This window comes from Salmo salar, chromosome 25 (genome assembly GCF_965601325.2).
Source record: "Salmo salar chromosome 25, fSalSal1, whole genome shotgun sequence".
Classification (NCBI taxonomy): Eukaryota; Metazoa; Chordata; class Actinopteri; order Salmoniformes; family Salmonidae; genus Salmo; species Salmo salar.
The window spans coordinates 7740338-7764015 of NC_138315.1; the positions used below are offsets into that span (position 1 = coordinate 7740338).

General features: G+C 43.0%; 1 protein-coding gene across 5 annotated transcripts in view; it reads left to right on the forward strand.

The window, feature by feature from the left end:
- The window catches only part of col18a1a (collagen type XVIII alpha 1 chain a), a 176222-nt gene that overhangs the window by 125454 nt on the left and 27090 nt on the right, over positions 1 to 23678 (forward strand). For all 5 annotated transcript variants that reach the window (XM_014172893.3, XM_014172890.3, XM_082968850.1 and 2 more), the window contains 17 exons: positions 10345 to 10466; positions 11413 to 11439; positions 12886 to 13092; positions 15354 to 15380; positions 15510 to 15572; positions 15743 to 15826; positions 16119 to 16169; positions 16883 to 17011; positions 17322 to 17384; positions 17560 to 17604; positions 18505 to 18636; positions 19054 to 19125; positions 19231 to 19257; positions 19416 to 19514; positions 21348 to 21383; positions 21672 to 21761; positions 23003 to 23035. In XM_014172893.3, coding sequence (XP_014028368.2) covers positions 10345 to 10466; positions 11413 to 11439; positions 12886 to 13092; positions 15354 to 15380; positions 15510 to 15572; positions 15743 to 15826; positions 16119 to 16169; positions 16883 to 17011; positions 17322 to 17384; positions 17560 to 17604; positions 18505 to 18636; positions 19054 to 19125; positions 19231 to 19257; positions 19416 to 19514; positions 21348 to 21383; positions 21672 to 21761; positions 23003 to 23035 — 1307 coding nt within the window. The remainder of the gene's footprint in view (positions 1 to 10344; positions 10467 to 11412; positions 11440 to 12885; positions 13093 to 15353; positions 15381 to 15509; positions 15573 to 15742; positions 15827 to 16118; positions 16170 to 16882; positions 17012 to 17321; positions 17385 to 17559; positions 17605 to 18504; positions 18637 to 19053; positions 19126 to 19230; positions 19258 to 19415; positions 19515 to 21347; positions 21384 to 21671; positions 21762 to 23002; positions 23036 to 23678) is intronic.

Sequence of the window (23678 nt, forward strand, 5' to 3'; positions counted from 1 at the left end):
CAGACACTATCCGAAGTGTAAATAAGGGCCACGAGCATGGCGCAATTCGTGACAAAAAAAATCTAAATATTCCATTACCGTACTTCGAAGCATGTCAACCGCTGTTTAAAATCCATTTTTATGCCATTTTTATGCCAAAACGATAACATTCCGACCGGGAATGTCCATTTAGCTAAACAGAGGAAAGAAAACAAAGCTTTCGGTCGACGCGGGCACGAGCCTGAGTCGCACAGTACTGTAACCAGCCACTACCCAAACGCGCTACTTTGTTTCAGCCAGAGCCTGCAAAGCCACGATTCAGCGTTTTGCCGCCTTCTGAGAACCTATGGCAGCCGTAGGAAGTGTCACGGGACAGCTAAGATCCTCACTCTTCAATAAACAGAGACAAGAAGAACGACACCTTGTCAGACAGGCCACTTCCTGCATGAAATCTTCTCAGGTTTTTGCCTGCCATATGAGTTCTGTTATACTCACAGACACCATTCAAACAGTTTTAGAAACTTTAGGGTGTTTTCTATCCAAAGCCAATAATGATATGCATATTCTAGTTACTGGGCAGGAGTAGTAACCAGATTAAATCGGGTACGTTTTTTATCCAGCCGTGAAAATACTGCCCCCTAGCCATAACAGGTTAAGGGAACTTTACAGTCACCTTTCATGGCAGACCTTGTGGATCTGCTGTCATATGTTTGGGTTTTCTGTTTAACAAAAATACTGCGTGGAAGGGGAGCCAGGCCATTTAGGATCTTGAATACAAGACATGCGTCAGTGTATTGCACAAGATTTTCCCAACTCAGGAGCTCATGCTTTCTGAGGATGTAACAGTAATGATGGCTATTGGGCTTCCTATCAAGCACTTTGATAGCCTGTTTGTAGACAGACTGAATGGGTTTTAATGTTGTACAGCAAGCTTGGGCCCAACTAGTCAAGCAGTATGTTAAGTGGGGGAGTATCATAGATTTGAAGTACAGTTTTGCTACCTCTGTTGTCAAACAATTTTGTATAAATCGGAAATTTGCTAGGTTGAATTTGGTTATTTGAATTACCTTTTTCACCTGCTTTTTAAAAGAGAGGTTGGAATCAAGTATGATGCCAAGGTACTTAAAATCAGATACCACCTGGAGCGTCTCCTCTGACACAAAGACATCTGGCTCAGGAGTATATGTTGCCCTCTTTGTGAAGAACATGCAGACAGTTTTTTTTCACATTGAGATGCAAATACAAGTCACTGAGCCACTTTGTAACCTGGACCATTAAGGTAGTGAGTTCTTGTGCAGCTTGTTGTTTGCTCTTTGCATGCACATATATCACTGTATCATCTGCATACATTTGAACTTCAGACCCAGTACAGACAGAAGGCAGATCATGAATGTACAGGCTGAACAGGAGGGGCCCCAGTATTGACCCTTGGGGCACACCCACATCATAGCTAAGAGTGGGCGACAGCTCATTGCTCACTCTGACACACTGAGTTCTGCCTTCAAGGTATGATTTCATCCATCTCAAGGCATCGGGGGAAAAGTTGAACTTGGACAATTTTGTGATGAGAATCTCATGGTTAACAGTATCAAAAGCCTTCCTTAGGTCCAGAAACACAGCCCCAACAATGCCCCCTTTGTCCATCTTGGACTTCACATTTTCCAGAAGAAAGCAGTTGGCCGTTTCTGTGGAGTGTTTCGCTCTGAAGCCAAACTGCATGGAGTGTAATGTGAAGGGGCTCTTGTTGAGGTGGGCAATCAGTTGTTCTCCTACACACTTTTCAACAACCTTCGACACCACAGGTAGTATACTAATGGGCCTGTAGTTACTCACGTCAGCCGGGTCACCCGATTTACAGATGGCCGTTATTATGGCCGACTTTCATACCCTTGGAAACACCCCCAGACCAATAGATGTGTTGGTGACCTTAGTAATGGGGCCAATGAGTGACTCTTTGTTGTTTTTAAGAAAGGTAGAGTCCAGCCCAAACACATCTTTGGCTTTAGAGTTCTTTAGTGAGCTAATCACCTTGTTCACCTTTGACTCAGAAACCTCCCTTATGATGAAGACCGGTTGAGCGTCATTTACTAGCACTGAGCCCAAGAAACCAGTGGAGGGGTTCTGTGTCAGTACCCTGACAGAGTCAATAAAGTAGGAATTGAAGGCTATTGCTATTTCGACTGCATCCTGTGTTAGATTGTTATTCACCATGATTTCTAGTCTTTTTGCGGTGTTACTATGGTCTTTCCCTGTTACCTTTTTTAGATTCTCCCAGATCAATTTAGAATTTCCCTTTACTTCACCAATTATGTTAATAAAAAAGTTTGCCTTGGCCTGTCTGATTTCTTTCATCACCTTATTTCTCAACATGGTAAACCTACGTCTGTCATGCTCTAATTTGTATTTTAGGGCTTTTTTTAGAGCATAATCTCGTTCTTTCATCAATTTCCAGATTTCTCCATTTAGCCAAGGAAGAGTGCTCTTTTGGCCAGGTTTGGATTTCATTTTCTTTAGGAAGTCATTTATTGTAGTCTGGATTGTGGATAGAAAAATCTGACTATCAGCTTCCACATCTGTATAGGACAAGAGATCATTCCAGTTAATTCCCTTAATTGCATTTTCAAAATAATTTAATTCACTCTTAGGTATTCTTAGTTGATCTGGCTTTCTAACAGTAGAGAGGTTAAACCTTCTCTTAGAAAGCTTTCTGGCTATAGGTGTCAGATTATGATCAGATAGCCCAGTAAACACATTTAATGATTTAGTCACTCTCTGAACACCAAATCAATCTGTGTTTTAGAGCAACAAGTCACCCTGGTTGGCCCTTTAACTAGCTGTGTAAGGTCAAAGGTATTAGTGATCCGTTTGAGGGTTTTCCTACAAGACTTGTCTTCATAATTAATGTTAAAATCACCCATTAAGATGACCTCTTTCCTAAAATCACATTCTCTAAGCATGTTATTTAACTGATCAAAAAACACACTTTTGGTGGAAGGTGGTCTATACATTCCAATAAGGGTAAAATACATTTGGGGAGACAGTGTAACGTTCAGGCCAATACATTCTAGTTCATTATCACATGACCACTCAATTTGTTTATATCGGATATGTTCTTTAATGTAAATCATCAGACCCCCTCCTCTTCCTTCAATCCTGTCTCTCCTGAAAACATTGTAGCCAGGCACAATCAAAGCAGCATATGGAGAGTTTTTATGGAGCCATGTCTCTGAAAGGCAGAGGAAGTCAAGGTTAGTCTGTGAGAAGATGTTGAATTTGATCACTTTTTGGAATGACACTACGAATGTTCAAGTGCCCCCCCTAGTAATCCCTTGGGCTTAGCTCGTGTGTCCCAGATGACTTGGGAGTGATTGACACATTGAAAAAAGTTACATTTTCTGTGTTTTCTGACGGCTGGGTTTAGGCCGTTTTGATTAGGGGCAGTTCGGTAGCGCAATTAACAATCCCTCCCGCTTGCACTGGATGCGGGGAACTAATTAAAACAGCTTGCGTACCAGAAGCAGAGTCGGGGATCGCATATAGCGACTTGGGTATGTTTGAAGAGTCAAATTCCATCCTGGAGCCGGGTGAGTCGAGTGAAACCATGGGACCATAGCACTCCCCCACTTCCGCAGCGGCCACGATCAGTGGACGAGGCCATCCACTGCTTTCCACTGCGGTGAGTATCGCTGGCTCGGTGATGTTAGGCTCAGGATTGAGTTGCACATCCCTGGAGAGCAGGAGGGTAGTGAACAGGTAGTTTAACAGTTTCCGATAAATGTTGGACTTGTGTTTGTTACGCCTAAGCGGTTCAGTGGAATAGGGAGCGAGGTACACTTGACCATTCAGAACATTATGGTATGCTGTGTACTGTCCGCTCCCGTTGAACGGTGAACCAATGTGTTTGGTGTTGATATTCTCCGGCAGTAGATTGATTGTGTCATCCCAGCAAGGACGCAGTGAGATTATCAGTAGAGCAGCTACATAACTGACAATCATGGCAATGTACTGGAGATAAAACACATAATTGCGCTTAAAATTTTTGCATGAGTTACTTAGCTGGGGTCGGCGTACACCTGATGCTTTAGATAAAATAACAGCTTTCGTAGGAGAATCGGCACCTGCCGCACCACCCTCCCTTCCGTCTGCCATTGAACTTAAGAAGGTGTGACTCGCGGCAGTGCCTGGTGCCCCAGAGAAGAGGGCCATGGCCAGCCAGAAACAAACCTTGTCAATCATCTTCCCAATCAATACCCAGCTCTCCATTTCTAATCCAATGTCATTTGCTTGCTTTGTGCTCTCAGTGATAAAGTTACAAGCATGCACACATTCCTTGATCTGCATGAATCAATCTGGTCTTCTCTTTATGCTGCAGGTCCACAGTCATCACACAGCTTCGGGGCTTTGCGTGAGCAAGCCCCACAAAAAATTCAGTTGCACTGCACACAGTTTTCATGGCCGTTGTTTCATGTGCACCTGTCGCATAATCTCTCTGAAGCGATTGAATGGCATGGTCTCTCTGAAAAAATACCTATCAGACCAAAATGACTCCACATCGATGCTTTCTCCGCCGTATGCCCTGCAGACATACAAGGGTGCAATAAATGCTTTGAGTTTATCCATAGACATGTCCCACATACGCTTTCCTTTTCTGTGCGCATGAGCAACAGTACAATCTCTGATGTGCTGCAACATCTGCATGTCACATAAACTCGTCATTCTTTTCTACCCAAACCGTGCCATCCCTCCCAGACTCCGGTTTCACCGTGGCAGTTGGGATCACCATCTGTCAGCTCTGTTCTGGTTATCTGCGGCAAAGCTCAAGCATTGGACGCGGAGGCTCGAAGTCAACATCAGAATCAGATGAAGACTCTTCATCAGCAACGTCGATTTCAAGCTCAATATCCAATCCTGCATCCAACTCCTCTAAATTCTGCAGCATTTGCAATGCTGTCAATGCGTCTATTCGTTTGGTTCGGCTTGCCACTGTGAACTACAAACATTGTATGGTGTACCCAGTGTCGGATTTGGATCTCCAATTATATACCATTTCCAGACTTTCATAATAAAATAATTAGACCTGCCACAATTCTTTGTAATCATTACACTGTTCTAAATTTAATCATCCTCTTCACCCTTATCATTCAGATTAATGAAATTAAATCACCCTCCTTATCATTTGGTTCATTGAAATCATGTGCGCCATTATCAATTTCTATCAGGTTTCTAATGCCAATTCATCCATTGATGACAGAATAGCATATTTTAATTTTAAATGTATTATGTTGCTAGTTTTTGCTTAGTAGCAAGAGCAATGCTGCCACGCGAGTGGTCATGTGCTGAATGCATGGACATCACAGATATTCTTGGAAAAAGTGACATTTGGAAATAGAGCTGCACCTCCTTTAATTTTGAGAGTTATTTGACAAAGGTAAGTGTCATAGAAACTGCAGAGTATGCTCTTTCTGATACTATATATAAATCAAAATGTTTTTCCTGCATGTGACTCTGAAGGACTATTTGATAAAGTGATGCCCCTTTCCCTGCATCTCCCAATTACAAGATGCGCCCATCTCTTAATGTACAATTTGACAACTGGTAGGCCTAATATTGTCACTCATCAGATTGTCAATTTAATCTTGTCTGTAGGATAACTCTTATGTATGAAATTAGTTTCGGGATAGTTTGTGTAGTTTCAATGGGCCGGCTGTGCAGGCAGACTGGCGTGGTTTGTTTCCCGCTCATCAACTTGGATAGAGTCAAGAATATGTTTTGCATTATTCTAAAGGCCTACAGCAACACTTAGCATGTTCTGGTTTCTCTTACAATAAATGTTATTAGTAACAGTTACAATAAAGAAAACAATCCTGTAACAGCTTCTTTTTACAAAGTAAAATGTAAATGAGAACGGTATCAACCCGCAAGGCGCGCGGTCAAATTAAGTTATTTATTTCATACAATTATTTAACTAGGCAAGTCAGTTAAGAACAAATCCCCCTTTAAATAAAGGCTGCCTTCCAAGCAATGGGAACCTCTCCAGAGAGGAGAGGCAGGTTAAAAAGGTCAGAGATAGGCTTGGCAATGATGGGGCTGCAACCTTAAAGAAGAGAAAGGATCTAAACCATCTGACCCAGATGTTTTTTGGGGTCAAGTTTAAGGAGCTCCTTTAGCACCTCAGACTCAGTGACCACCTGCAGGGAGAAACTTTGTAGCAGGGCAGGGGAAAAGAGGGATGAGCATCGGGACTAGTCGCATTAGAAGGGATGGGAGATGAGGAAATGTTGGACGGGCAATCATGCATGGCTGAGTCAAATAGGAATCTTGACTTAATGAAGTGGTTATTAAAGAGCTCAGCCATGTGCTCCTTGTCAGTAACAACCACATCATAAACATTAAGGGACATGGGCAGCTGTGAGGAGGAGGGTTTATTCTTTAGGTCTTTAACCATTTTCCAGAACTTCTTGGTTGTTAGACCCACATAGATAGAACTGCTCCTTAAAGTGACTAACTTTGGCCTACCGGATAGCCTGAGTGCACTTATTTCTCATTTGCCTGAACGAGAGCCAGTCAGCCTGAGTATGTGTGTGCTGAGCCTTTCGCCAAATGGAATTATTGAGGTGGCGTAACTTTGCCAGATCATGGTCGAACCAGGGGCTGAACCTGTTTTTAATTCTCATTTTCTTTATGGGGGCATGTTTTAACAATACCACTGAAAATATTTGTTAAAAAAAGGTCCAAGCGTCTTCGACAGAGGGAATCAAGCTGATTCTATACCAATTTACAGAGGCCAGGCCATGCAGGAAGGCTTGCTCATTAATGTTTTCTAGCAAGTGTCTATAACAAATCAGGACAGGTAATATCACAGAGCAGCCATTATGAACACAGGCTGTAAAATCAAATTGTTTGGGGACAGACTTTGTTTAGACAACCGAGCACTGAAGGTGTCCCTTGGTAAAGATTGCCACTTCACCACCTTTGGAAGATCTGTCTTGCCGAAAAAGGTTATAACCAGGAAGGTTAACATCAGTGTTCAAAACACTCTTTCTTAATTGGGGCTAGCAACAGTAGATGGGCCAGGGTGTACATAAACATTTCCAGATATCATCAGCAGTAATACAATCAGGGCACGGCAGAGGACAGGGAGTGTTCATTGTCTATGAGATTTGAATGTGCATCAGATGGCAATAAGATCATATTGTACAGAAATTTCATCAGGTAACATGAATAGAAAGCCGGCGAGAGGTGGTTAGAATAGGATGGGAGGCCAAGAGTCTGTGTAACCAATAGAGAGTCAGAGTCCCGAGTGTGGGAACAAACAGCTTGTCCCACGGTTGGGTAAACAAGTAAGTTCATAGTTAACAAAGCACACAGGAGTCATGAAGCAAATAGCATAAAGCAGAATAAAAAAATATAACGACTTGGGGTTAGCCATTGTAAGTTCAGAGTCACTCGCCCCAACAAGATAACTTGAGAGAGTAGCTCTGAGTCCAGTAAGCTATAAAAGTATGCGATTGAAATAAATAGTAGGCCTATACTAGTTAAAGTGTTTGAGTAAGATCACATAATAAGCTTCACAAGTTAATTAGCCTACCTAAAATTCCGATCAGCCCAAATTCTGCTGTGTGTGTGAGTGCGTGTGGTGAGCTAAAGCTCGGGAGATAGGGGGGAGTGTGGCGGGGGTACCTGTACCAGACGGGGAGACAGGCCATGGCAGACGTTGAACAAATCGCCAGGTGGAATCCAAGCAGCAGGCAACGGGAGTAGGTGTCACACCCGCTTGGGAGATACTTTTGTTGGGAGGCAGATTCCTTGAGGAAAATACCAGCTAGCTAGCTAGCTAACGTAGCTAGCAAGTCTCTGTCCACCATTTATTTTCTCTTCAGTTTCGGGAAATGGTCCTTTACGACATGTTTGGGAGGGGGAGGCTGTGAAACTCTCCTGCCATTGTTAGGCTCAAGGGCTTTGATGTCTCTCCCTTCACACCTCAGTGCTAGTTGAAGTTGCAGCCGGATCTGTTCTGTCCTAGCAAGCTTGGTAGCCTTAACTTAGCATTCAGTCCTTATAAAGTAAAATATATCATTGTAATTTATTCTTGGCTTTAAAAGTAGCTTCAGACTAAACATGACTCACTCAGTTGGTGTTTTCAGGTTTCTGTTGTACTTCTTTTGCTGGTTGTTGGTTTGCCAGAGCATTAGCTGTATAGTCCTTGGAAATAAGAATCTTTGGTAGTAGGAATCCTTCCACGTAATTTTGTCCAAAATCAAGTTGTAGGTTTGGAGTTTTGATTTGGAGTGACGGTTATTTTGTGGAGGGTATTATATAACTCTAAATCTATATTTTTGTAAAGACATGCTGAAAAATGCGGGAGCCCATCTGCTCATGCAACAGGGCATTACAGACTAGTGCCAACGCTGATAAGTAGGCATCACACAGAGTCCTTTAGGTGCCTTTTGGCAACCTCCAAATATGCTATCATGTGCCTTTTACTGAGAAGTGGCTTCCATCTTGCCACTATCACAAAGGCCTGATTGGTGGAGTGCTGCTGAGATGGTTGTCCTTCTGGAAGATTCTCCCATCTCCACAGATGAACTCTAGAGCTCTGTCAGAGTGACCATCGGATTCTTGGTCACCAACCTGACCAAGGCCGTTCTCCCATGATTGCTCAGTCTGGCAGGGTGGCCATTTAATAATGATGGATGCCACAGTGTTCTTGGGGGCCTTCAATGCTGCAGACATTGTTTGGTACCCTTTTCCAGATCTGTGCCTCGACTCAATCCTATATCGGAGCTCTCCGGACAATTGGCTGGGTTTTTGCTCTGACATGCACTGTCAACTGTGGGACCTTATATAGACAGGTGTGTGCCTTTCCAAATCATGTCCAATCAATTTAATTTACCACAGATGGACCAATCAAGTTGTGGAAACATCTAAAGGATGATCAGTGGAAACAGGATGCACCTGAGCTCAAATTCGAGTCTCACAGCGAAGGGTCTAAATATTGTCCAAGTGCAAAAAAATTCTACAAAAAAAAAATGATTTTCTTTGGAAATATGGGGTATTGTGTGTAGATTGATGAGGAAAATGTTTTATTTAATCAATTTTAGGATAAGGTTGTAAGGTTGTAACGTAACAAATTATGGAAAAAGTCAAGAGGTCTGAATACTTTCCGAATGGACTGTATGTTTGGGGAAAATCAATACAGCACATTACTGAGTACCACTCTCCATATTTTCATGCATAGTGGTGGCTGCATAAATTTATGGGTACTCTTGTAATCGTTAAGGACTGGGAGTTTTTGAGGATACGAAATTAACGGAATGAAGCTAATCACAGGAAGAATCCTTGAGGAAAACCTGGTTCAGTCTGCTTTCCACAGACACTGGGAGATTAATTCACCTTTCAACAGGACAATAGCCTAAAACACAAGGCCAAATCTACACTGGAGTTGTTTACGAAGAAGACAGTGAATGTACCGGAGTTGCCGAGTTCCAGTTTTGACTTAAATCTATGTGAGGACTTAAATGGTTGTCTGGCAATGATCAACAACCAATTTGAGAGTTTGAAGAATTGAATGAATAATGGGCATATATTGTACAGTCCAGTAGTGCAAAAATCTTAGAGATTTACACTGAAAGACTGGGCAAGTCTTTGTTCCTGCTCTCAGTAGGGACAAGCTGAATATTGCAAAGCTGTTTGTTGAAGGTTTTAAGTTCTCCACTAGATGGAGACAGTGTCCTTGTACAGTGCCTAGAGAAAGTATCCACACCCATTGACTCATTTTGTTTGGTTACAGCCTGAATTTAAAATGGATTAATTTTTGATTTTGTGTCACTGGCCTACACACAATATACCATAATGTCAAAGAGTAATTGTTTATAGAAGTTTTTAGAAATATATTGAATATGAAAAGTATTTAACCCCTTTGTTATGGCAAGCCGAAATACATTCAGGAGTAAACATTTGCTTAAGTCCCATAATATGTTGCATGGACTCACTCTGTGTGCAATAATAGTGTTTAACATGATTTTTAAACAACTACCTCATCTCTGTACCCCACACATACAATTATCTGTAATTATCTCAGATTCAACCACAAAGACCAATTGTACTTATTGGTAGATAGGTAAAGCAAAAACACAGGCATTGAATATCCCTTTGAGCTTGGTGAAGTTATTAATTACACTTCGGGATGTTGTATCAATACACCCAGTCACTACAAAAATACAGGCGTCCTTCCTAACTCAGTTGCCGGAGAGGAAGGAAACTGCACAGGCATTTAATAATTTTTTCAAGGTTTATATTCAGGTGGTTAACTTTTCTTTTTCTTTCTTTCTTTCTTTTCTTTCTTTTCTTTCTTTTGTTTTCCAGACCAGGGTGGATCTAGAGGAGAGAAGGGCGACAAAGGAGCGAAAGGAGACATAGGCCCTCTTGGTTCAAAGGGAGATTCTGGTTCCGAGTCAGGGGCACGAGGAGGGGCACGTGGAGAGAAGGTGCGGACTTTTAGAATAATTTTAAACTACTAAAATGCATGACAACACATTTAAACATTGTTCTATATATCAACGTTAGTACATCAAGTAGTTAAAACATCATGGTGTGATCAAGGTGACAGCCCAAAATGTCTATTCATTTTACATTTCTGTTCAACTATTGAAGTCTATTTATACAGCACCATTCATATACCACCAGCAGCTCAAAAAGCTTAATATGCTCTAGGTGCATTAGACCCTGAGTTTAATATCCAGATAGTGAAGTGAATACAGAATATACTGTATGTATTCTTTCTTATGCAATTATTCTCAATGCTCAATGTACCAACACTTGCTAGTGTGGAAGTATGTTTTTTGAAATAACTCATACAGGCCCAGGCGAAACTGCATCCATACGTCTCATTGCTTTCAAACAAACTGAAATGTTATGGTAATTTGCAAATACACTGAGTATTCAAAACATTAAGAACACCTGCTCTTTCCATGACATAGACTGACCAGGTGAAAGCTATGATCCCTTACAGATGTCACTTGTTCAATCCACTTCAATGTAGAAAAAGGGGAGGAGACAGGTTAAAGAAGGATTTTTAAGTACTGAGACGATTAAGACATGGATTGTGTGTATGTGCCATTCAGAGGGTGTATGGGCAAGACAAAAGATTTAAGTGCCCTTATAAGGAGTATGGTAGTAGGTGCCAGGCGTGTCAAGAACTGCAACAATGTTGGGTTTTTCACACTCAACAATTTCTTGTGTGTATCAAGAAGGGTCCACCACCTAAAGGACATCCAGCCAACTTGACACAACTGTGGAAGGCATTGGAGTCAACGTGGGCCAGCATTCCTATGGAACGCTTTCGACACCTTGTAGGGTCCATGCCCCGACGAATTGTATGGTATACTCAGATGCTAACTTGTTCTTTTCTCTTGGGTGTGGTTTTTCCTGCAGGGAGTGCTTGGAGAAAAGGGAATGAAGGTATGTTCAAATGATCTACTCTTGTAAAGTTGTGGTCCAAGTACTTTTGAATGCTTCTGCAAGTTTATTATTTATTGTCTGGACGAAGACCTTCAGGTCGAAACATTGCATAATATTGCTCAAGCATTCGACAGAGATTGGGATTCTGTCTTTATCTATTTATCTATCAAAGTTTTCATACCTCATGACTTTTTCCACATTTTGTTGTTATAGACTGAATTTAAAATGCATTCAATTGTGATTTATTTTTGTCACTGGTCTACATACAATACTCCATAATGGAAACGGTGAAATGCCTTGAGTCAATATGTATTTAACCTTTTTGGTTTGGCAAGCATAAATACGTTTCAGGAGTAAAAATGTGCTTAACTAGTCACATAATAATTAGCATTGACTCTGTGTGCAATAATAGTGTTTTTAGGACTACCTCATCTCTGTACCCCACACATACAATTACCAGGAAGGTTTTCATATGCCTTGCAAAAAACGGACCTGTTGGTAGATGGGTAAATAATAAGAAAAAAGCAGACATTGATATCCTTTTAAGCATGGTGAAGTTATTAATTACACTTTTGATGGTGTATCTGTACACCCAGTCACTACAAAGATAAAGGCGTCCTTCCTAACTCAGTTGCTGAAGAGGAAGGAAAGCGCTCAAGGATTTCACTGAGGCCAATGGCGGAGCCATTTCTGCATAGTGCATCTTTAAGGACTGGGTAGTTTTTCAGGATAAGAAAAGAAACTGAATGGAGCTAAGCACAAGCAAAATCATAGTTCAGTCTGCTTTCCACCAGACACTGAGAGATTAATTCACTTTTCAGCAGGACAATAACCTAAAACACAAGGCCAAATCTACACTGGAGTTGCTTACCAAGAATACAGTGAATGTGGCCGAGTTATAGTTTTGACTTAAATCTACTTGAAAGGGTGATTCTAACATGTATTGACTCAGGGGTGTGAATACTTATGTAAATTAGCAAAAATTCCTAAACATGTTTGCACTTTGTCGTTATGGGGTATTGTTTGTAAATGAGTCATAAAGAACATCTACATAAGCCATTTTGAATTCAGGCTGTAACACAACAAAATGTGGAACAAGTCAAGGGGTATGAAAACATTTTGACTTTACATTTTGTACCTTGAACGTGAAAGCAAATTGGCTATTTTTCACATCATATATGTTGAAATTAATTCACCACCTGAACTGAGACAGATTGTCACTCACACTATCATCATTTTTTGGGAAAGTCACATTTACACAACCTCTGGTATGTGTAGCATGATGTAGGAATTATAATACACATAATGCTATGTACAACACATGCAGTTTTATCTTAAAAGTTGTTCCTGAAGCTAACATAATGGTTTTCTGTCTCCATACCAAGACGGTATTCTTTGGAAACAACATAGATGTATAACTTTTTGATTGTCCTGTTGTCTCTGTAGGGAAAAGCAGGCTTTGGCTACCCCGGCTCGAAGGGTGACCCCGGCCCCGCTGGTCCCCCCGGACCACCCGGCCTCCCAGGGCCAGCAGCAGAGGTGGTATCACGTGGCGACGGCTCCGTGGTTCAGACGGTGGCGGGTCCAAGAGGACCAGCTGGGCCTCCTGGCGCCGCCGGCCCTGAGGGACCTGCAGGAGCCGATGGAGAGCCTGTGAGTTGGCTGCCGTTCCCATCCACCTCCATACCAGTAGAGCAGGGGTCAATCTTTTATTACCCAAGGACCCCCGGTGACCCTGGGACCCCCATCATATGTTTGACCCACAAAAAAAGTCTGCTTGTCTTGTTTTATCATCAGGTGAATGATAATGGAAAGGAGAAGTACTCAACATTTTTATAGATTTGGTACATAGTTGTTCATTATTTTGACCTACTTGTGGTCAATAATTGACTTGTGGTCAATTATTTTGACCTAATGTGGTGATTGACAGTCGAAGCCTTGGCCAGGTCGATGAAGACGGCTGCACAGTATTGTCTTTTATCGATGGTTATGATATCGTTTAGGACCTTGAGCTTGGCTGAGGTGCACCCATGACCAGCTCAGAAACCAGATTGTATATCGGAGAAGTTACGGTGGGATTTAAAATGGTCGGTGGTCTGTTTGTTAACTTGGCTTTCGAGACTTTAGAAAGGCAGGGTAGGAAAGATATAGGTCTGTAACAGTTTGGGTCTAGAGTGTCTCCCCCTTTGAAGAGGGGGATGACCGCGGCAAATTTCCAATCTTTAGGGATCTCAGACGATACGAAAGAGAGGTTGAACAGGCTAGTAATAGGGGTTGCAACAATTGCGGATAATTTTAGAAAGAGAGGGTCCAGATTGTCTAACCCAGCTGATTTGTACTGGTCCAGATTTTTCAGGTCTTTCAGAACATCAGATTTCTGGATTTGGGTGAAGGAGAAATGGGGGAGGCTTGAACAACTTGCTGTGGGGGGTGCAGAGCTATTGGCCAGGTAGGAGTAGCCAGGTGGAAAGAAATTCTCGATTATCGTAGGTTTATCGGCAGCTGGGAGGAGGTGCTCTTATTCTCCATGGACTTTAGTGTCCCAGAACATTTTGGAGTTTGTGCTACAGGATGCAAATTTCTGTTTGAAAAAGCTAGCCTTTGCTTTCCTAACTGCCTGTGTATATTGGTTCTTAATTTCCCTGAAAAGTTGCATATCGTGGGGGCTATTCGACGCCAATGCAGTACGCCACAGGATGTTTTTGTGCTGGTCAAGGGCGGTCAAGTCTGGAGTGAACCAAGGTCTATATCTGTTCTTAGTTCTACATTTTTTGAATGGGGCGTGCTTATTTAAGATGGTGAGGAAAGCACTTTTAAAGAATAACCAGGCATCCTCTACTGACGGAATGAGGTCTATATCCTTCCAGGATACCCGGGCCAGGTCGATTAGAAAGGGCTGCTCGTTGACGTGTTTTAGGGAGTGTTTGACACTGATGAGGGGTGTTCGTTTGACCGCGGACCCATTACGGACGCAGGCAATGAGGCAGTGATCATTGAGATCCTGAAGACAGCAGAGGTGTATTTAGAGGGCAGGTTGGTCAGGATAATATCTATGAGGTTGCCCATGTTTACGGATTTAGTGTTGTACCTGGTAGGTTCCTTGATAATTAACACCCCGGACGGCCGGGGTGTTAAGCATATCCCAGTTTAGGTCACCTGACAGTACAAACTATACAAACTAAATGGGGGGGGGGCAATTAATTCACATATGGTGTCCAGGGCACAGCTGGGGGGGGTCTATAACAAGCAGCAACAGTGAGAGACTTATTTCTGGAAAGGTGGATTTTTAAAAGTAGAAGCTCAAACTGTTTGGGACCTGGATAGCATGACAGAACTCTGTCAGTAGATTGTAACTTCACCCCCTTTGGCAGTTCTATCGTGGCAAAAATGTTATCGTTGGGGATGTAAATTTCAGAATTTTTGGTGGTCTTCCTAAGCCAGGATTCAGCCACGGCTAGGACATTAGGGTTGGCGGAGTGTGCTAAAGCAGTGAATAAAACAAACTTAGGGAGGAGGCTTCTGATGTTAACATGTATGAAACCAAGGCTTTTACGGTTACAGAAGTCAACAAATGATAGCGCCTGGTGAATAGGAGTGGAACTGGGGGCTACAGGGCCTGGGTTAACCTCTACATCACCAGAGGATAAGGGTAAGGCTAAAGGCTATAAGAACTGGTCGTCAAGTGCGTTGGGGACAGAGAATAAAAGGAGCAGATTTCTGGGTGTGGTAGAATAGATTCACGGCATAATGTACAGACAAGGGTATGGTAGGATGTGAGTACAGTGGAGGTGAACCTTGCGTGATGATAAAACAGTGACAAACAGTAGTTGCAATTGGCCCGTCTTCAGGTTTTAAATCTTTTCCTTTTTGATCAGTATCCATTTAATTGTGTTTTATTTTCCTCTTCTTCACAGGGTGATCCAGGTGAAGATGGATCTCAAGTAGGTTGACAAATGAATGTACTTTGAAAGCTACCATTTAATGGATAACTAGTGGTGCAGTGAGGATGGTTTGTCTGAAGGTCAAGTATTAGTATGGCTCAAGTTGCTAGTCTGCTCTCTCTTACCCAGGGCCCAGTTGGACCGCCAGGCTTCCCTGGAATCCCAGGAGACCCCGGGCTCAAAGGAGAGAAGGTACTATATTCTGTCATGTCATGGCATTGTTGTATTGAGAAGCTGTTATCATGTGGCTTGGTCCCAGATCTGTTTGTTCTGTATAACCAACTGTTATGGTTGTTTGGCATGACACTGAACATAGGAGTTGGCAAGACAACACAAACAGATCATGTGTGTCTGCCCCACAGGGTGACCGTGGTGAGGGCCAGCCAGGCCCCAGGGGACCTCCAGGGCCCCCCGGACAACCAGCGCCAGCCAGACACGACCGGCCGGTGAGTCTACATTGACCCCAGTAATTTGATCCAAAGTCCTAGTTTTGTATTTTCTACAAACAATTTACAGAGAGCAAAGGACCCTGAAGCAACCACCACAACAGGGTTGTTGATACCAAAATGTTCAGTTGCGATCAGCAAATCATATTTTAGCTAAATTCTTTCAAATGGGGAGAAGGTGTCAGCAGAGCTACAGTAGATACATATGACCTGTATGTAATTACAAGGTAAACACCATGGAGCATTATGACTTCTATTATGTGTCTGAGCTAGTTCACCTTCTTTGTTTTAGACCTTTGCGGATATGGAGGGCTCTGGGTTCCCTGACTTGGAGACACTTCGGGTAAGTCCACTTCGCTTCACTCCATAAGCAAAAGGGCCATAGATTTCCTCGTCATACCACACTGGTTCATCCGCAGTTGTTAGGGGTGTTGGGTGATGCCCTTAGACAGACACTGATCCTGGGTCAGTTTTGCATTTTCCCCACTAATGGTTACAATTTGGATATGGGGAAGGGAAGCTGATTCTAGATCTGCACATAGGGGAAACTTCACCCCGGAGCGGTGTTAGGGCTCCACTACACCTGTATAAATAACCCCAAACCCAGTACAGATTTATGTTTTATGTATTCCTCTGACCAAACATCCAACTCGAGCGTACAGCGTCCTACCTCAAAGTGGAACGCGACTTCAGCTGTGAAACTAATTTGATGGAAGTAGCAATTTGGAAAGGCATTCATTTACTCAACCGATGTTGAGCTGAAAGCATTACTTGCTGTATTTCATCGCAAGCTATGATTTGTTACAGTATGTTTATTTTAAGATATGTTGTCCTTACTAGGGTACGTACTAGGGTTTGTTGACATTTGTCAGCAGTTTACTCTAACAAAAATGTATTCATTTATTTACCTTTATTTTACAAAGTTGACTGAGAATTGGGTATTCTCTTTTGCAGCAACAAACTGGGGGCACAGTTGTTTGGGGATGGGGGGGGGGGGGGTCGAATGGGCTAAAATGATGTGCACAATAATCATGATGTATTTTCTGGGGGCGGTAGGGACCGCCTGGTTTGCCTGGCCCTCCTGGCCTCCCCGGGGCCCCAGGTACCTCTGTTGTTGGGACAGGGGTCTCTGGCTTATTTGGCCCCAAAGGTCCCCCAGGACAGGATGGTGCTCCTGGTCAACCGGTAGGTCCTCAGGCAATGCACCCTTCTCTCCATTCTTTTGCCTTTCATCTAACATACCACAATGCAGCCATAATAGTCATAAGCATTTGATTGTGTTTTATCCATAATTATTTAGAATGCTTTATCATAATGTAAGAAGGAAGGTGACCTCTGCAGAGAAATGCCTGTTTTTTCTTTAATTATTAAATATAACCAGTTGGTCATTTGACCAACTACACTGCTGATACAGTGCGCAAAGTGTAATGATTATGATGATTGTGATGATTAAGTAAATGATCATGATATTAAGTCGTACACTTGTGCTTTTTAGGGCTTACACGGCCCGCCTGGTGCTGATGGTCGCCCAGGAGCTGCAGGGGCCAGGGGAGAGAAGGTAAGACTGAAAAAAAATACGAATGATTCTAATGATCGAGTTCTTTACATCTCGTCATGGCCTCTTGTGTCATTACCGAATGGCATCATTGATTGTTTTATGAAGAGCAATACCTATGGGAATTGAATGGGATCAGTCCATACAAGTTTATCACCTCTACGTTCCTACTCTACAGGGTGATCCAGGTGAACTCGGTCTTCCAGGAGCAGTCGGAGCGAAGGTGGGTACCGAGCCTTTTACTTTACTTTATTAAATCAAATACGCTATTGAAAACACAGAGGTAAGATTGGAAAACACAGAAGTCAGATTTGTAAATAAACTTAATGGCCTATTGAAAGGTTAGAGGTTTATGTACAGTATTCTGAAAGGGCTCAAGCTTTCCCTCTCTTTCTCGTGCAAAGCTTCTACTTGTACCTTCCTAGCTATCTCTCCAACCTGTTCTCTTATGTCATCGTCCTCTCCTACACCTGCCAATCTACAGGAGGTGCCAGGTCACCAGCATGGCAGAGTGGACTTTCTGTGTCTCTAGGGCAAGGTTGTGTTCATTAGGAACCAAACAGACTGAAACAGGGAGGGGCTATTTGGACTTCTCTTGCAAAACCTTCTATATTGTTTTCTGTGGCGTGCCCTAATGAACACGACCCACGTCTCCTTGTCCCAGTCCCCCGGAGAGTTACTGGGTGCGCAAGCTTTTGTTCCAGCCCAACACCTACACAACTCTTTCAAATAATCACCTCTTTAAAATAATCAACTAGTTAGTGCTGGGTTGGAACAAATGCCTTCACACCTAGTAGCTCTCCAGGACCAGAGTTGGCAATCCATTTGGCATATGTGTATGAACTTTAAGTTATGTTACAGGCTAGGGGACTATATTTCAACTGTCCCATATCTGCAGTTGGTCAGTTTCTCCTAATGTTGCTTACGTTGCCCTACAATGTGATTAATACCTGTGTGAAGTGTGTCCTACTAGTAGTGTGTGGATTGGATCTTATTATTTGCGTATTGCTGACAATGGATGCCTGCTCAGATGCAGCACTAAAGCCAACGAGTGGAACAATGGCTCATCAATATGATAATTACTCTTTTTGAATCTTGACTATCATTCTATCTCATTCCACAGGGCGCACAGGGATTGAATGGCATTCCCGGTCAACCAGGACAGGGTGGATTGGCTGGCCTCCCTGGACCAATGGGACCACTGGGACAACCCGGGCCACCAGGACCCCCCGGACCAAGCTATCGTGTTGGTTTTGTGAGTATCCACCAGGGACGGGTTTACCTATGTCAATGGTCTTAACGATGCATGATTACTAATGCTGTGTTTCATAGTAGTTTTATAGTATCGGCAGTCTCGCTTGTGAAAATATCTGTAAACGGAACCCTGTTGTAAACTAATGTTGCATTAATATTCAGTTACATTTTATTGATTAGTTTTAGTGCACATTTTTTGGGGGGTAACTTTAGTAGGCTATTTGAACATTAATTGGGGTGTCATGAGTTGTTATGGAAATGCCCGTTATCCTGGTTGTATTAGGTGATGAAGGAATGAGATTCGCACACATAACTCTGACTTTAGTGTTATTATGGGTTGATGTCAATGTGCGAATTTAAAGTTTGATTCTGCCCTTAGAGACTTAGTCTTTCTCTCTCTATCTCGGTGTGTGTAAAGGATGACATGGAAGGTTCTGGCGTGGGAGTGGCCAATGGGGTTCCTGGAGCCAGAGGGCCAGAGGGGCATCAGGTGGGTGTCCTCTGCAGCTGGCTTTCATTTTTTGATCCAATGTATGAATTTGGCCATTTTCATACATTTTCTTACTGATTCTGATTTCTTTCTGTTCACTTTCAGGGTCCTCCTGGCATCCCTGGCATACCAGTAAGAGCTTTTCTTTGGTTGAATTTCATACGATTTTGTCAAGAAATAAATATTGTTTTGACATAACAATACAATGCAAGCCATCTCAATATTGTATCACGAATTCCTCTTTTGTGATCAGTTTCAATTTAACGTAGGGCTAATATTTCACTCAATAGGGCAAGTCTGGTTTCCCTGGTATTCCTGGTGAGAAGGGAAGTGAAGGACCACAGGGAAGCGATGGCCGACCAGGGTTGGACGGTTTCCCTGGACCTAATGTATGTCAGAACCTTCTTCCACACACCCACCTCACAATATCTACATAAGGATTCTAACTCATGTAGTTAACAGCAATTCAGGTCTTGGCAATCTTCTGGGTGTGCAGGGCTTTGCTCCAGACCAACATGAAAACATCTGCTCCAGACTGAAGGTCATGATTAGTTGATTACATGCAACTGGTGTGTAGTGCAGCTGGGCTGAAATTTAAAGCCCGTCTAGATTTAATCTGTTCAATCTGTTCTTGCACAAGAAGACAGCAATAAAAAATAAAAAAAGTGGGGGAATTTTCATCAAAAAAAGAACCGTCCCTTTTTCAGGACCCTGTCTTTCAAAGATAATTCGTAAAAATCCAAATAGCTTCACAGATCTTCATTGTAAATGGTTTAAACACTGTTTCCCATGCTTGTTCAATGAACCATAAACAATTAATGAACATGCACCTGTGGAACGGTCGTCAAGACACTAACAGCTTACAGACGGTAAGCAATTAAGGTCACAGTTATGAAAACTTAGGACACTAAAGAGGCCTTTTGACTGACTCTGAAAAACGCCAAAAGAAAGATGCTCAGGGTCCCTGCTCATCTGCGTGAACGTGCCTTAGGCATGCTACAAGGAGGCATGAGGACTGCAGATGTGGCCAGGGCAATACATTGCAATGTCCGTACTGTGAGACGCCTAAGACAGTGCTACAGGGAGACAGAACGGACAGCTGATCGTCCTCGCAGTGGCAGACCACGTGTAACAACACCTGCACAGGATCGGGATATCTGAACATCACACCTGCGGGACAGGTACAGGATGGCAACAACAACTACCCGAGTTACACCAGGAACGCTCAGACTGTCCGCCTTTCACTGAGAGAGGCTGGACTAAGGGCTTGTAGGCCTGTTGTAAGGCAGGTCCTCACCAGACATCACCGGCAACAACGTTGCCTATGGGCACAAACCCACCATCGCTGGACCAGACAGGACTGGCAAAAAGTGCTCTTCACTGACGAGTCACGGTTTTGTCTCACCAGGGGTGATGGTCGGATTTGCATTTATCGTCGAAGGAATGAGCATTACACCGAGGCCTGTACTCTAGAGTGGGATCGATTTGGAGGTTGAGGGTCCGTCATGGTCTGGGGCGGTGTGTCACATCAACATCGGACTGAGCTTGTTGTCATTGCAGGCAATCTCAACGCTGTGCGTTACAGGGAAAACATCCTCCTCCCTCATGTGGTACCCTTCCTGCAGGCTCATACTGACATGACCCTTCAGCATGACAATGCCACCAGCCATACTACTCGTTCTGTGCGTGATTTCCTGCAAGACAGGAATGTCAGTGTTCTGCCATGGTCAGCGAAGAGCCCGGATCTCAATCCCATTGTGCACATCTAGGACCTGTTGGATCGAAGGGTGAGGGCTAGGGCCATTCCCCCCAGAAATGTCCAGGAACTTGCAGGTGCCTTGGTGGAAGAGTGCGGTAACATCTCACAGCAAGAACTGGTTAATCTGGTGCAGTCCATGAGGAGGAGATGCACTGCAATACTTAATGCAGCTGGTGGCCACACCAGATACTGACTGTTACTTTTGACCCCCCTTTGTTCAGGGACACATTATTCAATTTCTGTTAGTCACATGTCTGTGGAACTTGTTCAGTTTTTGTCTCAGTTGTTGAATCTTATGTTCATACAAATATTTACACATGTTAAATTTGCTGAAAATAAACGCAGTTGACAGTGAGAGGACGTTTCTTTTTATGATTAGTTTATTTTATGGATTTTTTCTAAATATTGGCCTTTCTCTCACAAATGTATGCTTTTTTTCTCGGGTTCCCTTTTAAATTTCCAGGGACAAAAGGGTGACAGAGGTGACAGAGGAGAAAGGGTGAGTATTTTCAAATGTTCATAGAATTTAAATGTAATTCAGGGGACATAATAATAGGTAAATTGCATGCCTAGAGCAAGACCATTTAACACCGATATTGTGTTCAAAAACTGTAACTACCTACCAGGAAATCCATGTGTTTAGCAATTAACCATCAGAGGGATGAGAAAATATCTGACCCTGTGTCAGTTATTAGGGGCCATTTCCACCACTCCCATGTTTTTTTTGGATTCAGCACCAGTATGTCTTTGTCCCTAAGGCTGATGTTCTCTTGGGTCTGGTTTTTAGGGCGAATCTGGTCGCGATGGAAACGGACAGCCTGGACCACCAGGCCCACCTGGCCCACCAGGACAAATCATCTACCAGACCTCCAGCAGTGTAAGGCCCTGTACCGAAACAACTCCTAGGCCTTACCCCCAGTGCCCCTACAGACCCTAACCCTCTGACACTACCCCCTAGACCAGGGATGGACAACTTTGATGGTGTTGGTCTATAGGGGCAAAAAAATTGAACAACATGAGGGGCCACAGTGGCTCGTGGGTCTGCGTACCCACATCCATAACCCCCTCCACATTTTGCCATGGGGCGGAGAGATGATTTAGCAATTTTATAACTAATTTCATGCAATTCTACTCATTTTGCCATGGAGCGGAGAGATGATTTAGCAATTTTATAACTAATTTCATGCAATTCTACTCATTTTGCCATGGAGCGGAGAGAAAAATGTAATTTCCGTGATATCCAATTGGTAGTTACAGTCTTGTCCCATCGCTGTAACTCCCCTACGAACTCGGGAGAGGTGAAGGTCGAGAGCCATGCGTCCTCCGAGACACAACCTTGCTAAGCTGCACTGCTTCTTGTCACACTGTTCGAATAACCCAGAAGCAAGCCGCACCAATGTGTCAGAGGAAACACCGTTCAGCTGGCAACAGTCGGCTTGAAGGTACCCGGCCCGCCACAAGGAGTCGCTAGAGCGCAATGGGACAAGGAAATCCGGGCCTGCCAAACCCTCCCCTAACCCGGACGACGCTGGGCAAATTGTGCGCTGCGTCATGGGTCTCCCTGTCACGACCGGCTGTGACACAGCCTAGGATCAAACCCTGGTCTGTAGTGATGCCTCAAGCACTGCAATGCAGTGCCTTAGACCGCTGCGCCACTTGGGAGACCCCATAAATGTGTAGTTTTCAGCTAATTTCCTGCAATTCTACACATTTTGCCATAGGGTGGAGGCAAATTTTGCAGTTTTTAACTGATGATAAATGGGCCCCATCCCGGTCGGTTTAGATAGCTAGCCACTAGACTAACTTACCGATCTAAAAAGCGCCTACCCGAAGTAGAAACTTGTTTTGATCAGAAGGGATTGGATATGTATAAGCAAAATGTCAACCACAACAAAATCCCTGGCCTATCAATCGGCAAGATTGAGCTATTACCCTATTGCTTATACCAATCCGACTATTTTGAAATCTACATGAAGTGCCTAGGGGGTGTGGATAAGGAGTCTGGAAATAAGCATAGCCATCCTTCTGCACGATCTTCTTTTAGCTCTACTGTATCTCCTCCAACATGGACGGTTGAGTGTGCATTGACATTAAGCTGTGTAATTTCTCTTTCTGCAGTATGATGGTGTCGTTGGAGGCACCGGGCCCCAGGTAGGTGTTTTGTCCTGTTTGAAAACACTGTTATCATTAATGTGGTTCAATGTTACTCCAATAGTCTTAAAAGCAAATTTTATAAGAACTACAGGACACACTTCTTTTTCATACAATTAAGTGTTAAATTGATGTCATTCATTTGCCAAACTCGATTGATCAATTGCAGTAATTATTCTGGGTGTAATTTGATCAATGTTTGAAATGCATCCAACAAATCAATCAAGGGCTATATATAAGTCACAATGAAATTAAACCAATGACTACAAACACTGGGTCATATTAATTTGGTGCCAAATGGAAGAAACTGACTGAAATAGGAAGGGACTACCTGAACTTTTCCAATAAGAAACGCTAGTTTTGTTTTCCGTGGCAGTGTTTTACTATACGTGCCTGAACACAACTCCTGTATAGGGTCCTCGTTACGCATTGGAAGTGTAGCAGAGAATAATTCTCGAGACAATATGATCTTCATTACATGCTTGTCCTGCTTTTATAACAAAGATTGTATGAAGATGGCAGTAACCATCTGTTTCCATTTCTTGTATGTAATTCATATAAAGCTACATACCTTCTACCGATATTAGGCCAAAACTACATTTACTTTACATCACACAACCCACATTTAAGAAATACAATGTAC